Raw genomic sequence first — 17,556 nt, 5'->3', positions numbered from 1 at the left:
ATTTAACAAGGTTTTTAAAAGTTGTCGGCACCACATCCTGTAGAGTTTACGACCGGAGACATTCCCAGTGATTTCTGAGAGTTGGGGGTGAACATGGATGAAAGTCTTGGTCTTGCAAGTGCCAGGAATTGACCCAGGACAATCAGCAAAGGATGTGTCCACCTAAGCCACATTGCCTATTCCTACTTAGCTGTTTTAAGTGCCATGCTGTATTGGTCTTTACCCTTGTGCTATATAAAAAAAAAATAACAGTTGAGAAAGTGCTACAATACGTATACATATATATGTATACATATATATATGTAAGTATGTATCACTGTCATTGTCCTCCCTTTGTTCATTGATTTGCTCCAACAGGCCTAGTAACATCTCCATTGTGACACTTGTTACTGTGTTTGGCATATTGAATACATCATGGGTAGCTTGCCAGGCTTTGCCATGCAGGCGAGATACTCTCGGTAGCTTGCTGGGCTCTCCGAGAGGGCCAGAGGAATTGTCAGGCTCTCTGAGAGAGATGGAGAAATCGAACCCAGGTCAGCCGCATGCAAGGCAAGTGCCCTACCTACTGTATCGCTCCAGACAAACCATATAAGTAAATAAAATTGCACATTGTTGATATTTTCATTTTGAGTACACATTTTAACACTATTTGTCCTTTTCCTAGACCTCTGCATCACATGGAAGAGATTAACTTGTCAATGTGCCTATTAGAATGTACACTATAATTTTATATTCTCAGCTCATATAATACAAGAGATTGTATAATTTAGTGCTTTAACTTTATTTTGAAGATGGCTACTGTGGTAAAAAAGACCTTCTTATTAAGGTAAACAGCTTATGCCTCAAAGATGTTTCTCATTTTATCGTGAAGTCATCTGTCTGATACAGGATGACTTTTAAATTTTTTTTCCTACCTACCATGAAGGGTTGGAGCGATAGCACAGCATGTAGGGCATTTGCCTTGCATGCGGCCAACCCTGGTTCGATTCCTCCACCCCACTCAGCCCAGACAGCCACCGAGAGTATCTCACCTGCATGGCAAAGCCTGGCAAGCTCCCTGTGACATATTCGATATGCCAAAAACAGTAACAATGAGTCTCACAATGGAGACGTTACTGGTTACTGGTGCCTGCTTGAGCAAATCCATGAACAATGGGAGGACAGTGCTACAGTGTTGCTACCTAGCACAAAAAGGAATTTTTCAGGAGAATTGAACTGATTTTCTTGTGGAAGTTTTAAAGTCTGTAAAAAGTAGAAAGAGGAAAGGGGTTTTGAAAAGAGCTTTTACTGAAATTGGTAGATTAATGATTCTTTTTTTAGTAGAAAAATGAGGATGTGAAAATGAAAAAAATCAGTATTTTTTAAAGGAGGCTAGAGATTTGACTTTTCAACTGGAAAAAAAAATATTGTAGAAGTAACTAACTTCTCTTTTCCTGTATGGCTTCCAGTAACTGTAACTTTTCTTTAGAATGGAATATAACAGGCCATACAGCTGTATGTGGCCCAAAACTAAATATATATTTGAGATTGTGGAGAAACCCTCCAACATCGGATGTGTCTGATTCCATTTTTCTCTTATAGGACAAATTATTTGTATATCAAATTTTATTGATTTACCATTGATTTACAGTTCTCTAAAGTTTTATTATATCTTCACACCTCTGTAGGTACACGTCTGACTACAACTCACATCAAAGTTTTATTGGTTTTACACTATCAAAATATGATCTTTCTTTTACCTACTTTCCACTTTCTCTATAGCAGCCATCATAGTTTCTTGAGGGTATTTATTTTGTTGTGTTTTGCCCATTTGTTGCTTTGATTATTTGTGTTCCATATATGAGTGAAGCCACCTGGTAATTGTCTTTTACTTCCTGACTTAATTTGTTTAGCATTACCAACTTGGGGTCCATCCATGTTGTGGGCAGGCATGACTTTATCATTAATGATAGAGTAGTATCTTATTGAGTTATTCATATATTTTTATAAATATCAGTTTCTTTATCTTGTCATCTGATGAGTATTTATATTGAATCCATGTTTTATTATAAATAATAAAATTATGAACATTAAAGGTTTAAATGCCCTTCAAGTTAGTATTTTCATATCCTTTTAATAAATTTCCCAGGAATGTGACTCATACTTGAATAAGTTTCATTAACACACTAATGTCTCTATGAGGCGCATAATATTTTACTTGCTCTTAGGAAGTTAGATAACACTGTACACTCTGTTTAAGGGCCATTCTGCACTTTGAAATTGTTTGGAAATGGTGCAAAAATATACCACAAAATTTTTGGAAAAAGGATATAGGCTTAGAGTATACAAGATGAAACAAAGTGCTGCTTTATTTTAATTCAGCTGAGATCTGTGTTTATCAAATAACTCACATTTTTCATTGTGCTGTGCAGAATGCACCTTAAGTACTGGCTTTAAGGTTACAAGTAAACTTAACTAGTAAGCAAATTTACAAATGTTTAATCTGCAGATAGTGAGGATCCACTATTTATAATGAATTCCAATAAACTACACATTTTTAAAGATCACAAATATTAAAGACACAAAAGTTGGGAGGAAAGTATTGTTAATTACCTTGATACTCTTTATAATACTTTTCCCCTTACATTTATTTTTCAGACGTGTTTTTGGGGGTCATTTCAGGTAATGTTCTTCCATGTATAGAAGAGGATTAAGTCTAGGCCTCCCACATGTAAAGATGCCCTCAGCCCATTGAGCTCTGTCTAACCTCTCCGATATTTCCTAACTATATACTACTTGATTCTGCTTTGTGATATTTTCTTTGAACTGACTGTTTTTGTGTCAGGAGATTATAGATACTGGACTGTACTTTTCTCTAGCAAGATTAACCAAGAATTTTTAAATAGTTGATATTTGTGATGCATTTGCAGCTTTTCTTATTCATTTGATTGCTGATATCAATAGACACTCCGTTTGTTAATGTTTGTTTGGGGGCCACGCCCAGCAGTGCTCAGGGGTTACTCCTGGCTCTACACTCAGGTTAACTCCTGGTGGGGTTTAGGAGACCCTATGGGGAACCTGGGATCCAATTCTGGTCAACCACATGCAAAGCAGACAACTTAATTAGAGTAATCTCTCTTCAGATATAAGACATTCCTTATTTTTGTAGTACTGATATAGTTTGTGCCATACAGAAAAAAGAATTCACACACATCTATTTCATGGTATTCTCTTGTGCCATACAGAAAAAAGAATTCATACACATCTATTTCATGGTATTCTCGTCAAGAAAGGATAAGGACATATAATTATTCATGCTACTCTTGGATTGTTTATGTTACCCTTTTAAGGATATTAATGACAGAAAAGAGCTTTGTGAAATAGACATCACTGAGATCTGACTCTTATTTCCTAGTAATTCCTATGCTGGAATTACTATGGCACAATCTACATCACAAATCAGCCTTATGTACCATGCACCTACTTGTTCCCCAAATAGCTGTACAAAGCAACTGTAAATTGAACAAATGAATCTTCAGCTTAGCTTTTTCATAGAAGAACCCCATAATTGCTGATGGCCATTTCATTGTCACACAGTACTTTCAATGACCATATGAGACGAAAGGGAATTCTGATAGCTGTCTTAAATCACTGTGATTAAATTTTGAAAAAAATAAGTTCTTAGGTGTTTGAGTATTTTATGTGAACTGTCACCCAGATTTTCCCAAATTATAATAAATTTTGTGATAACTATGTGCAGTTGCATAATTCATTTCATTTTGGAAAACCATTTCACTGATTTCTCCATTTTATGGAAAATTAAGACATTCAAATTATTACACTGGTCTTATATTACACTCAAAAGTTTGACTCCTTTTAAAAACATATTTTGATTTCTTATTAAAGTTCTTTTAGTTGGTAATTTTAAAGAATATGTCTCTTTTATATATATTTATTTTTTCCAAGCCAAACCTTATCCAGCTTTATTAAAGATACTTTTTATAAACAATCATGGTATTTCAGGCAGGACATGAGCAGACAATCATTAACAGTGTACAATAACTTTCAAACTCCCTTCTTCAATGAACTACCAAAATCAAAAAGCCACTATCAAACCCAGCGACATCTTCATTTGATGATCTGAACAGTGAAAGTTTAGAGTGACGGTTGACATTTCACATTTAGTATGTTGTTTAACAGCTTTTCACAAGCCAACCCTGACTTTCAAGAAATGAAAGAAAAATGGCAGAATGATCAATCTGAAGACCCACAATCTAAAAAAGAACCGTTCTTTTGAGGGCTGTCAGGGCACTGCAAAGTCCAGATGGCCTGACATCTTGGTAACTACTTTTTTGGAGTCCAGGCTAAACAGGTTTCTCTGGGGCAAAGGGAGTCAAGTCTATGCTGAAGGCAGAGAGGGAGACAGGACATAGAAACACATTTTAGTTTTTCCCCACCACACGGCATTGGGTGCCAGGGTGGCTACCGTGTCAAGTCAAGGAATCCCTCCTCTTGGAAGTCAAGACAAAGTCCCTCAAAACTAGTGGGTAAAAGTTGTTTTTCCCCAGGGCGATCCAGTTTTGGAGACCACCCATTGGTGACTTATGCCCTTCCCCCAAAACAACAGTGAAGTCTGTGTGCTAACAACATAGCTTAAAAAAAAAAGTAAAACAAAATTTTGCATTTTTATAAACTTGATTAAAAATAGCATTTCAAACTGTACAGTCACCAGAAGTACACAGTTATCTAAAATGCACGCACTTAACTTGGCATCTCCAGCACCGTCAGCTTTCTGTGCCTGGTCTCTTCTGGCATCTCCATTTTCTGCAGGGTTATTTCCATCCTTTCCAGCATCAGGCTTACCCTTTTTCTCTTTGGGTACCATCTCCCCCTTCTTTTCAGGGGCCTTTATAGGCTTGGGCTCTGGCTTTGGAGGAGCAGGTTTAGCTGATAACCTTGCAGATATTCTCTGTGGTTCATCCTTCACCTTGGCTTTATCTCCTTTGGCTTCCCCGTCAGCCTTTCTCTTGGGCATGGTGGCTACAGTGGCAGGATGTGGGCGCTGGACGTGGGGTGCAAAGGCTTTGGTTGGTCCAGGGGTCATTCTCGCCTCTTCTTCACACACTGCTTTGCTTTTGATATATTAAGGAAGTTTTGGGAATGAATGTTTGCCTTTTCTGTATGCTAAGTAGCTTTGCAAGTTAATTGTCATATGCATAATTAAGGAGAATAAATTGTCTTATAAGGAGAATAAAGTGTTTTGTAAACACCTTAAGGTGTTTGTAAAACCATGTGTTATAAAGGGGAGGAGGAGGATATACTCTTAACTTTAGATCTTTCTATTCACTATTCACAAATAGCTTGAAGGCTTTTATTTCTATTTTTTTCCTGGTGTTATAATGAAGGTGACTGAATATAATATTCAGAGTTGCTTTTGTTATTGATTTGTGAAGAACACATCATCTTTTGTGTCTGCTCATATCTCGCAACAGAAACCTTAAAGGATTAGACACATTTCTCGTATATCTAGTTGACAGATGAAAGTATAAAATTTAAATATCTAAATGAATTGAACCATTAAATATGAAGTTCTTTAGATGTGGGTTTTATCAACATATGGTGATTAACAGTTTATTGTCATTCTTAGAAATTATCTGTTGTGAAAATACAGAAATCTGAGATAGTTCACAGAATGTATGGACTCTCCCCCCAACACATACCTGAAATAAGTTTGAAGGACAAAAGGATTGCTGATGTGGAAATTGTATGGGAATTTGTCTTTTAAAATAATTGTTTTATTCTCTCATTGGGCTGGAATGATAGCACAGTGAGTAAGGTATTTGCCTTGCACATGGCAGACCTGGGTTTGATTCCTCTGCCCCTCTTGGAGAGCCCGGCAAGCTACCAAGAGTATCTCGCCCGCACGGCAAAGCCTGGCAAGCTCCCGTGACATATTCAATATGCCAAAAACAGTAACAGCAAGTCTCACAATTTGTTGTGAAATGTTACTGGTGTCCGCTCAAGCAAATCGATGAACAACGAGAGGACAGTGCTACTCTCTGATCATAATAGGGGATTTTCTTTCTGTGAATTGCAAAAAATATGACTGATAGTCTTCTGCCCCCGCGCCTGGCTGTTCCTCGCCGAGGCCCCTTGGAGGGGAGCGGGTTGAGCTTTCCTCCCCGCCCCGACCAGGGCTCCGGCAGCCGAAGACCTCCAGGCCCAGCCACCACCATGCTAAGACCACTCTCCACACACATGAAGGTACTGGCAGAGGGACAAATCCACGCGGGTTCCGGGACCAAGACCTCCAAGCCTACTCGGATTGGAGTCGAGCATCCTCCACCCAGATCCTCCAAATTCCAGTAGGTGGGGGTCACACCCACCACCTGGCCCCCTGGCGCCGTGTATTCCCATCAACGGCCAAGACTCAGAGACTATAAAATCCAGTTCCTGGAACCGCGCGGCCACATTTGCGGCCGCGCGACATCTTATCAGGACATCTTTTTATGACATCTTATTATCTTATTCCTACTTTGGACAAACTTGCAGGCTATCGAATGTAGCCTGCCCACAGGGCAGAGTCTGGCAAACTCCCCATGGCGTACCAAATATGCCAAATACCAGTAACAATGATGGGTCTCATTCTCCTAAAGAGCCTTGAATATAATCTCAGGGCTAGGATGAAAGAGACGTTACTGGGACCTGCTCGAGGCAATCGATGAATAACAGGATGATGAAATGAAATGAAATGAAATGACTGATTTAGTGATGATAGAATGAAGAATTACATGCAAGGTAGATTTTAAACTCAGAGGTGCAAGTCAACGTCCCTACCAACAGTGAATGAGGGTTCCTTTTTTTTTTTTTACCACATCGACTTTAACTCTGGTTTGTTTGTTTGTTTATTTGTGGCACTTTCACTGGTGTAGAGTTCATTGTTGTTTTGATTTGCATTTCTCTGATGATAAGTGATGTAAAACTTTTTTAAAAAATGTACTACTAAGCCATCTGTGTGTCTTCTACAAGGAGGTGTCTACTCATCCAGTCACCCCAGTTTTTGAAAATATGATTATTTTTTCTCTTGTTGTTAAGATTTACTGTTACTTTATATACCTTGGATATAAACCTCATGGTAGATGAATGTTAGAGGAGTATTTTCTCCTAGTCTGTGAAATGTCTTGTAATTACAGTCATCTTTTCTTTTGTAGTATAGAAGCTTCTTAATTTGCTAAGGTTCCATTTGTTTATCTTTGTTTCCATTTGCTTGGCCTATGGTGTTGAGTCATTCAAGGTGCCTCTAGATTAAATGTCATGAAGGATTCTACTTGTGTTTTCTTCAATATAATTTATCAATTCAAGTCAGATGTCAAGGTATTTAATCCATTTTAAATCGACTTTTGTGCATAGTGTGAGTTCATTTCAACAAATTTCATAGCTCCACACACTTTAGGCATAGCCCTAACTATCATAGCCACACTGAATTGAAGCATTTTTCTTTACCTTCCCATCTAGAGTGGTGATGGTAGTGGTGGGTCATGATGGGAGTTAAAGAAAAGAATTTGAAAAATATTTCTCTATATCTTTAAAATATAAGAAAATTTCTGAACATTTTATGCATGAGACTGATCAAAATCAATATAGAAAATAATTTTAAAACTGAGCTTGGAAACTCCTTCCTCTCCCCGAGGCAGGGTTCCAAATGGCTTTGTGTCTGGGACCCTGAGAACCTCCTCTTCATGGCTCTCAGCCCCTAGATCAGGAAACTATACCATTTGACATCAGCTTTAATTATCCAAACCCCAAATCTTGTGAATGCTAGAGTGTTCATGCAAAATTATTACAGAATACACTCATCATATTGAAGCCCATGAAATGCAACAACCATACTTCATGAACCTTATACAGTCATAAATCTCAGTAAATTAAACAGTGACAGTTGAAAAACCCCTTGTCCAGTTAACTTAATAGAGTGACAATTGAAGAACCCTTGTCACACTCAAATAGCACTATATGGTAAAGGAAAGAATCCAAACAACAGAGGCATTATCAGTAGCTCTCTGGTATAAACAAATGAACAGATCAGTTCTTAAGTAACTGGAAATCTAAACCTCCACTATTAACCCACATGAAACTCAAAGAACAGTCAGGGAACTAGGAGCCTAGCTACTGTTTCAGTTAGAGATCCCCAAGACCATTAAAACTCTTGGTCAGTGAGGACCTGAAATCAACACTCCCTACATTGGCAATAGAAATTATGCAAGCATTGGCCAGTGAAATTAAGCAATCACTAGACAGGAAATTAGACTAACTCAAAGAACTGATTTTAAAAATGAGAGATTCCATTAAATGAACAAAAGAATACAATAGCAAGCCATAGAGAACCACATAGATAAACTGGAAGACAAAATACAAGCCTGCATTGATAAGGAAGTGGCAAAAGAAAAGAAAAGCAAACATTTTTCTCCCACTCAGCTATTGTTTAGTTTTAGTGTTTCTTTTGCCATACAGAAACATTTAACTTTGAAGTAGTCCCATTTGTTAGTTTTGATTTTATAGCCTTTGACAGTGGCAACTTAATGGTCATGGTCAGGTCCTCCTGTTGTTCATTAATTTGCTGGAGCAGGCCCAGTAATATCTCCATCGTGAGACTTGTTGTTACTGTGTTTGGCATATTGACTACAACAGTGGCAACTTACTGTTGAAAACTCCTTAGAGCATTGTACCTATATTTTCTTTAATATTCTTAATAGACTCACGTCTGATCTCAAGGTCTTTGATCCACTTTGAGTTGATTTTCATCTGAGGTGTGAGATATGGATCCAGCTTTAATTTCTTGCATGTGGTTATCCAATTCTCCCAGCACTGTTTATTGAAAAGACTGTCTATTCCATTTCATGCTCTGAACTCTTGACAAAACATTAGCTGACATTTCCACCAATAATGAATGAGAGTCCCTTTCTCCCCACATCTGTACCAACACTGATTATGCTTGTTCTTTTTTGATATGTGCCACCCTCTGTGGATTTGCATCTCCCTGATGATTAGTGATGTAGAGCATTTTTTATGTGCCTTCTAGCTGTTTGTGTTTTTTTGAGGAAGTTTCTGTTCATTTTTTCTCCCCATTTTTTGATGGGTTTAGGTTTTTTTTTTATTGTAAAATTCTACCAGTGCCTTATAAATCTTGCTGAATAATAGGTAAGGGAACAAATGTGATAACTTCTTAGCATCTGTATTGCAAAACATAGTGTTCAAAATTAGAGAAGACGAGAGAGAGAGGAGAGAGAGAAAGAGGAGAGAGAGAGAGAGAGAGAGAGAGAGAGAGAGAGAGAGAGAGAGAGAGAACTGCGTGTCATAGAGGCAGGCTGGGGTGTGGAGGGTAGTGAGAGGGAAACAGGATATTGGTGATGGGAAATGTACACTGGTGGAGGGAAGTCTTGGTATAGAATCAGGTTACTTTATCACTTGACCTCACTTTACTCATCGATTTGCTCAAGTGGGCCCCAGTAACGTGTCCATTCATTTCTGTCATGTGCTAATGTAGCTCAGTGGCGTCTGCTTGTTCTAGGAACACAAAGAGCCTCAAACCAATCGTTCAGGGTCCTAACGAAAAAGTCGATCCATCTTGTGGGTGGGCAGCCACACAATCTTTTGATGTCCCGTGGAATCCAGTTGGTAATGGCTCTAGTCTAGTGGTCATCTCCAAATCTCATTACGTGTCCAGCCCATCTGATTTTCGACACCTTGGCAAATGAGATAGCGTCCCTGATTCTTGAACATCAATGGAGGTCAGAACTCTGGCTTCTTTCTCTCATTTGAGTGAAGCGTGATACTCCAACCATAGCTCTTTTGATTCCTCTTTTGGAGACCCAAATACTGTTCTCATCCTGTTTTCGTAGGGCCCAGGTCTCTGAGGCGTATGTTAATGCAGGAAGAACAATGGGATCGAAGAGATGTGCCCAGAGCCGGAGGTTCTTCATCCTCTTAGCTGTTTCTTCAATGCTCTTGAAGGTGTTCCAAGCCGCTCTCTTCCTCCTGCGCAGCTCGGGTGCCAGGTCATTTGTCATGTTGACTTCTCGACCTAGGTACACATAGCTGTTGCATTCGGAGATGTTCGTCCCGTTGAGAGTGAATGGAACGTCATAAACATTGTTTTTGTGACATTCAGCTGGAGTCTGACCTTTCCACACTCACAGTCGAAGTCGGCCACCATTTGTGCTGCTTGGCTAATGTTTGGTGTTATAAGAACAATGTCATCAGCAAAATAGAGGTGGTGTAGTTGCCGAATGTCTATCTTCACTCCCACTTCTTCCCATTCCATTCGATGCATGATGTTCTCGAAGGTGGCACTGAAGAGTATCGGTGAAATGGTACCACTCTGCCGAAGCCCTCTCTTGACTTGAATGATCACTTCTTTGTAGAATGGTGAGATCCTGGTAGTGAGTCTGTAACACAGTTCACAGAGGATCCTGATGTATTGACTTGTATTGGTGGTCATTCTGGGAGTTCTCTTTTTAAAGTTTACAGCCCTTTCTCCCCGCTCCATGAAGAGGAATTTTGCATGAAGGAAACATGGTCCCATCCCATTTCGAATTTTGGGACAACAGTGACATCGGTCAGGCAAAACCCTCAATTGAATTTGATGTGGTCAATTTTGTTGTGGAACTGTTCACCGGGAGACTCCCAAGGCCAACGTTTAGATTCAGCCTTCTGGATATATACCATGTTGTTCCCTCTTGTAATTTATCTTATAGAAATGAAAACATACCTACACAAAAATTTTTTTTCATGTGTAAAAGTACTCACTTTGCATAATCAAAACTGAAAACAACCCAAATGTCTTTCAATGGGTGAACAAACTGGTAAAATCAATGTAGCAGAATACCACTCAGTAAATGGCTGTAGATATACAAAACAACTTGGATTGATCTTGAGTAGTAGTATATCAAATGATTATTTAATCTAAAAAGCTAAGTATTAATATAATTTTATTTGGTACACTCAAAATAATTATAGCCCTGGAGCACATATCAGTAATTTTCAGGGATTAAGGTTTGGGGAAAGGTGTGACTCTGAAGGAAGTAATATAAGATGAGTTTTCAACTACTGGGCCATGGACCTGTGCAGGTTTACAAGTGTAGAAAGTTTGAAAACCAATGGTCTACTATCGCTGCCAATTTGTTGAGCAGTATGCTGACAGTTGCCAATCTGCAGGTTTTAAAAAGTTGAAGTATGTTGGTATGAGAATTTCTCTGTTCTAAGGCAGCAGTTTGTATCCTGACTGTGGTAAAATTTTATAGGATTTCCTAAAACAGAAAGTAATGTGAAAACCGAATGAAAATAAGATCTATATTTTACTTAATAATTTCATATAATATCAGCTTCCTGAAATTGAGTTGATTAAATCAGAGATTCTCACTGATGAAAGTATTTTGTGATTTCTTGTGGGTCTTTAATTATTTCAGTATAATCAGCAAAAGTGCAGTACCGAAGATTTTTAGAAACAAATAAAATAGCATGAATTGGTAAAGCATTATTAAGCTATGGCAGTGAAAAAAAGTGGTTTGAAGAGTTTGTTTTATAAATGGTATTGATTTCAAAGAAGTGTATGTTCAGCTTATAGTGGATTTTCAGTGCATGACTATCTGTAAAAAGAAATGGAACAAAGCCTCTCTGGGAGAAAAGTTAGCAATATTTGATACTTGGTTAATTATTTTGATGGTTTAATTTAAAGCTAGAGTGTAAACAAATGTCAAAAGTACTAGTACTACTCAGGAATGAACACTTTGCACAGTAGAAGAACTGGCAAAGCAGTATAAATTACTCAGACTTTTATTTTAAAGAAAGCATCTGCAGCAGTCTTTGCATTAAAAAAGGCATTTCAACAGTGCTCTTCTTGTGTCTGTGGGTTTTCTATTTTTTTTCCTAAGGGGGATTAGCAGGGTCCACAGCTCAGGAACCATGCAGTGCCAGGTATTGGGCCTGCACTTCCCACATGCAAAACATTTGCTCAGCCCAGTGAGCCCTCTGCTGCATCTTTTCATCCTATTTAAGACTACATTAACTATTCTAAGATTTGTTTTTACTTTTTTCCCCGTTTTCTCTTTTTATCTTACCCATCCCTCTCTTTTTCTCTCATCTTCCTCCCTACCTCTCCTTCCTCTTTTTTTTCCCCTTTCCCTTCATGTCCTCTATCCCCATTCTGTTTTTCCTCCTTTTTCCCTCCTAATCCTGAGTACTTGCTTTATCATCCTTTCATTATCAGGAATAAGATTTGGAGGAGAAATACATGTAGGGGACATTCAGGGTGAGTACTTATTTACCTCTGGACTTCAAGGGAGTGAGAGGAGGAGATAAATTTGTGATACCCCTGAATCTTAGAACAGCTTTAGAATTTAGGTTCTAATGAGATTTAACTCATCCACATCAAGAAATAAAGGATGTGAAAGTAGCCTCCACCCAAAGAAACCAGGTTCCTTGTCTTTCTGAAGAAAATAATTCAGGGACCTGAGAAATAGTACAGGGGTTAAGGCACTTGCCTTGCATACTGCTGACCAGGGTTTGATCCCTGACACTTAATATCACCACCCTTAGAACACCAGGAGTAATCCCTGAGCACAAAGCCAGGAGTAAGACCTGAGCACTGTCAGAGGTATGATTTCCCCCCACTTACCACCTTACCACCCCTCCCCCCGTTACAACCCCCCCACACACACATACACACAAAACACAAAATGAAAAAAAAATACTAATTCGGTCAGGAGTCTAGGTAACAATCTTAAGTTTCTATGGCATCAAAAGATGTACTGGGAAAAGACATGAAGGAGTAGAAGTGTGGTACCTGGGTCTTTTGTTGGGAAAGAATTCAAGTACTAGATGGTGTAGATAACATGAAGAGATTTATTAAGGAGAGAGTTTAACCAGAGGGTGGGTGACTCTCAAGAGTGTCACAGTCACTTAATCACTTAATCACTTAACTTCCCGTTAGTCGTCGATTTGCTCGAGCGGGCGCCAGTAACGTCTCCATTTGTCCCTGTCGCGTGCTAGTGTAGCCCAATGGCATCTGTTCGCTCCGGGAACATGAAGGGCCTCAAACCGATTGTTCATGATCTTCAGGAAGAAGTCTGACCATCTGGTAGGTGGGCGGCCACGCGGTCTCTTGACATCCCGTGGAATCCAATCAGTAACGACTCTAGTCCAACGGTCGTCTTTAAATCTCATTACGTGACCAGCCCATCTGATTTTCGACACCTTGGCAAATGAGACAGCGTCCCTGATCCTTGATCGTCGACGGATGTCAGAACTCCGGATTCTTTCTCTCAATTGAGTGAAACGTGATATTCCAAGCATAGCTCTTTCTATTCTTCTTTGGGAGACCTGAATGGCGTTCTCATCTTGTTTGCGTAGGGCCCAGGTCTCTGAGGCATATGTTAATGCAGGAAGAACAGTGGAATCAAAGAGATGTGCCCGGAGCCAGAGGTTCTTCGTCCTCTTAGCTATTTCTTCGACGTTCTTGAAGGCGTTCCAAGCCGCTCTCTTCCTCCTGCGCAGCTCGGGTGCCAGGTCATTTGTCATGTTGACCTCTCGACCTAGGTAGACATAGCTGTTGCATTCGGAGATGGTCGTTCCATTGAGAGCGAATGGGGCGTCAGGAACAAGGCTGTTTCTCATAAACATTGTCTTCGTAAGATTCAGCTGTAGTCCTACCTTTCCACACTCACGGTCAAAGTCGGCCAGCATTTGTGCCGCTTGGCTGATGTTTGGTGTTATTAAAACAATATCATCAGCAAAGCGGAGGTGGTGTAATTGCCGACCATCTATCTTCACTCCCATTCCTTCCCATTCCAGTCGTCGCATGATGTTCTCGAGGGTGGCACTGAAGAGTTTCGGTGAAATGGTATCACCCTGCCGCACCCCTCTCTTGACATCAACGATCACTTCTTTGTAGAATGGTGAGATCCTGGTAGTGAATCCGCAATACAGCTCACGGAGGATCCTGATGTATTGGGCTTGAATGCCCTGATTGGCTAGGGCTTCAATGACCGCTTCCGTCTCAACAGAATCAAAGGCCTTCTTTAAATCAATGAACGTTAAGCAGAGCGGCATCTTGAACTCCCGAGAAACCTCAATGAGCTTGGTTATCGTGTGGATATGGTCAATGGTGCTGAATCCTTTGCGGAACCCTGCTTGCTCGCATGGTTGTCCTTCATCTAGTGTTCTGCCAATCCTATTCAGGATGACTCGAGTGAACAACTTGTAGATGACAGACAATAGGCAGATCGGGCGATAGTTGCCAATGTCATGGATGTCTCCCTTCTTGAACAGTAGTACGGTCCTGCTGGTTTTCCATTGGGACGGAACCTTGCATTCAGACAGGTAGCGAGTGAAGAGCCGAGCCAGTGTATTGATGAGTACTGACGGCAGGTTCTTCAGGTGTTCAGGTCTGACCTTATCTGGGCCGGGTGCTGTTTGTTTCTTTACCGGTGTTTGTTTATAAGACGTGATCTGGCCAAGGCATGCATATGCATGATTTGGGAAATAGTAGCATAAAAGGGGAGGTGCTAAACTTGCATGTGTATAAAGACTACATGCTTGCTCATATATACCATGTATCATTAGCATCTATTATGCAGCTAGGGGTATATAAATTAATACGTATTTTGGTCTTCAGGGAAAGTGAAATTAGATCAGGCTTCTAGTTCCACCGACTGACTGGAACTGGTTATCCAAAGTCCTCTTTCTGTCAGGAAGTTGAAACCACTAAGGCTGCCTACTTCAGAGTCTCAAGGTGCTTTTTTATTTTTTAGACATATGAACTAGTTTTGTTGCTATTGTTAATTTTAGTAACTTTTCCATACTGCCCCTCCTCTCACACTTGTAGTTTTGTTTTGAGGAGACTGTGATGAGTTCTGTGAAGTAAAATGATGATAGATGATTTTCTAAAATTCAGGTTTAATTTTGTGAGCATAAAAAGAAATTTTTTATGGTGCAAGGGATTGAACCTAGGTCTCTTGCATGTGAGGTATGCACTTTATTAATGACCCATATCCCCAGGTTTTAAATCTATTTAATGAGACCTGGGAATGAGGCTATAAATTTAGTGACAAAAATCAAAGGTGCTTAAGGAAATTAATCTGTGCATTTATGCATATTTAGCAGAATCTAGATTCTCAGGTCAGGGTTTTATTTACATCTCAGATGAAAGACTTGGATTCCTCTCGCCCTTTCTCTGCCTTTGTGGCTTTTAGAGTAGCAGAAAATCTTCCACATGGCTCTTACATCCAGGTAGAGCTGTAAGTGGCTATCTGGATTACTTTGTTTTGTAGACCTGAATAGAAAAAAAATACCTCCTATATATATATTTGTAACAATACTGGATTTATAAAATTTCCATCTCTTTTTTAAAAAAATGACTTAAAATATGAAGTAGAGGCTCCTAGGCAAGGAGCAAACGTTTTAAAAAAACCATTTAGAATGTACCATTTGTTGCTCCAGAATAATCTTTTATTCCAAAGCAGTTTATACCTTAATCTGTTAAAACAACAGTTTGTAAACTATGTATAAGGTTTTGTTTTCTTTTGGTTTTGTTTTTCGGGTCACACCTGGCAGGGCTCAGGGCCACTCCTGACTCTGAGTTCAGGCATCCCTTCTGGCAGTACTCAGAGAACCATAATGGGTGCGGGGGATTAATCCTGGGCTTGCTGTTTGCAAAGCAAGCATCTTGCACACTGTACTATTTCTCTGGTCCCTCCATTAAGTTTCTACAATTAAAATGATTGTAAAATACCCACAGGGAAACGGATTTCCTGAAGCACTTAGTAACTACTTGTACCTCAACAGTTGTGTTGTCCTTACTACTTGAAACAAGATTGTTTTTTGCTAAGGGAAGGGGAAAGGATATTATCTAAATTTTGTTGTGAAATATTTTCATTTAATATACTAAGAGACAATAATTTCTGAACTTGGCTTTAAGAATGAGAATGTTTTTTAACTTTCTCTTTTATGGTTATTAACTATGCCCAGAGTCTTCATTTTAATTACCACTGTGCAGTACTTCAATTCTGTTTGCCTCATTACCTTCTCCGCTTTGATTCTGAAAATAATTTTGGATAAATAAAATCAGATTGTTTTCAATACAAGGAAATATTTCACCACACTAATAATGATTTTTTTCTTCATTGCCAACACAAACCTAGATGTTGCGATTCATTTTAAATAAAAAGTGCGAGTCTTGTGATTAGGACAGTCAGAGAGCAAAATAAAATTTAACATAACATGACTCATTCTTTTAGGTGTTTTTCACACCTCTCTCCTTTGGAAATAAGGTTTCTATAGATTAATTTTCCTGTATAATGAATGCTGTTAGAGGGGAGCTGAAGAGAACCATAAAATGACTAAAGGAGAGGAATTAGGAAGATAGTACCAAGGGCTATAGCACATGCCTAGTATATGAATGCCCTATATTCAGTCCCTGACACCATCTGATTCCCTAAGCACTGCTAAGTAAGGTTCTTGGTGCCCGCCTGACACTACACCATCAATTTGGGCCTAAGTTTTCACCATCTTGACCTACACAGCCAAGCACTAAGTGACCCCAGGCCTTTTGACCATGGCTTGGGAGTCTTCTCCTGTCACCCCACCCAACTATAAACTTCTAGAAAGAAACGAAAAAAGCTCCTTGACATTGGTCTTGGCAATATTCCAAGTGTGATACTGGAAGCACACACAAAAAAATAAAAATAATCTGGACTACATGAAATTATAAAGCTTCTGCATATTAAATGAAATATCAACAATTGATATAGCCCTTATAAAAAGAAGTTAGTGGTTTCTTAAAAATTAAATTATAATGGGGCCGAAGAAATAGTACAGTGACTAGTGCACTTGCCATGCATGTAGCTCACCTATGTTTAATGTCCTGAAATCCATATAGCCCGCTAAGCCCTGCAGTAGTAATCCCTGAGTGCAGAACCAGATGTAAATCCTGAGCACTGCTGGGTGTTGCCCAGAAACCCAAATTAAAAAGGAAAAAATTAAAATTAGGCTACCATATGATCACTTTCATTTCTGGGTGTATATATGAAGGAAATAAAAGCAGTATTTCAAGATCAGCACCATGATTTTCATTGCACCATTATTTTACAGTAAGCCAAAGTAAAAAAAAAAAACCTGTATGTCTTTCAATAGAAGAATAAATGGGTACAATGTCTATCCATACATATGTACGATATTTATTATACATATTTTTGCATGTACAACATATATGAATGTATTTCATATGTGTGTACATATATATATATATATATATATATACTTTTAGTGGAATATTATTCTACCATTAAAAAAGACACTATTTTGAAACAGCATGTGTGAGCTTGGGGTACATTGTGCTAAGCGAAGTAAGATTTTTAAAAAGTGCTGCATGGTCTCATTTATACATGCAGTTTGAAAAGGTCATATTCATAATAGCAATGGAAAGAACAGTGGTTACCAGTAAGGAAATAGGATAAAGAGATGTTGGTCAAAGGGTACAGAGATTGTTGTACAGAATGAATAAATCTTGAGATCTAATATACA

The 17,556-nt window shown here is 38.9% G+C and overlaps 2 protein-coding genes across 4 annotated transcripts in view; one reads left to right on the top strand and one right to left on the bottom strand.

The window, feature by feature from the left end:
- Positions 1 to 17,556, top strand: part of FUT8 (fucosyltransferase 8) — a 311,640-nt gene that overhangs the window by 201,711 nt on the left and 92,373 nt on the right. The window lies entirely within an intron of this gene.
- Positions 4,059 to 5,056, bottom strand: LOC130041155 (non-histone chromosomal protein HMG-17-like). The gene is made up of 2 exons (XM_056133202.1): positions 4,674 to 5,056; positions 4,059 to 4,119 (listed from the first exon to the last, which is right to left on the bottom strand). The coding sequence occupies exons 1-2, from the start codon at positions 5,012 to 5,014 to the stop codon at positions 4,059 to 4,061; spliced, it is 402 nt and encodes a 133-aa protein (XP_055989177.1). The 5' UTR covers positions 5,015 to 5,056.

The sequence above is a fragment of the Sorex fumeus genome, unplaced genomic scaffold, assembly GCF_029834395.1.
Source record: "Sorex fumeus unplaced genomic scaffold, SorFum_2.1 ptg000098l, whole genome shotgun sequence".
NCBI lineage: Eukaryota > Metazoa > Chordata > Mammalia > Eulipotyphla > Soricidae > Sorex > Sorex fumeus.
The sequence above is the reverse complement of the archived record's forward strand: the minus strand, read 5'-3'. Positions and strand labels throughout refer to the sequence as shown.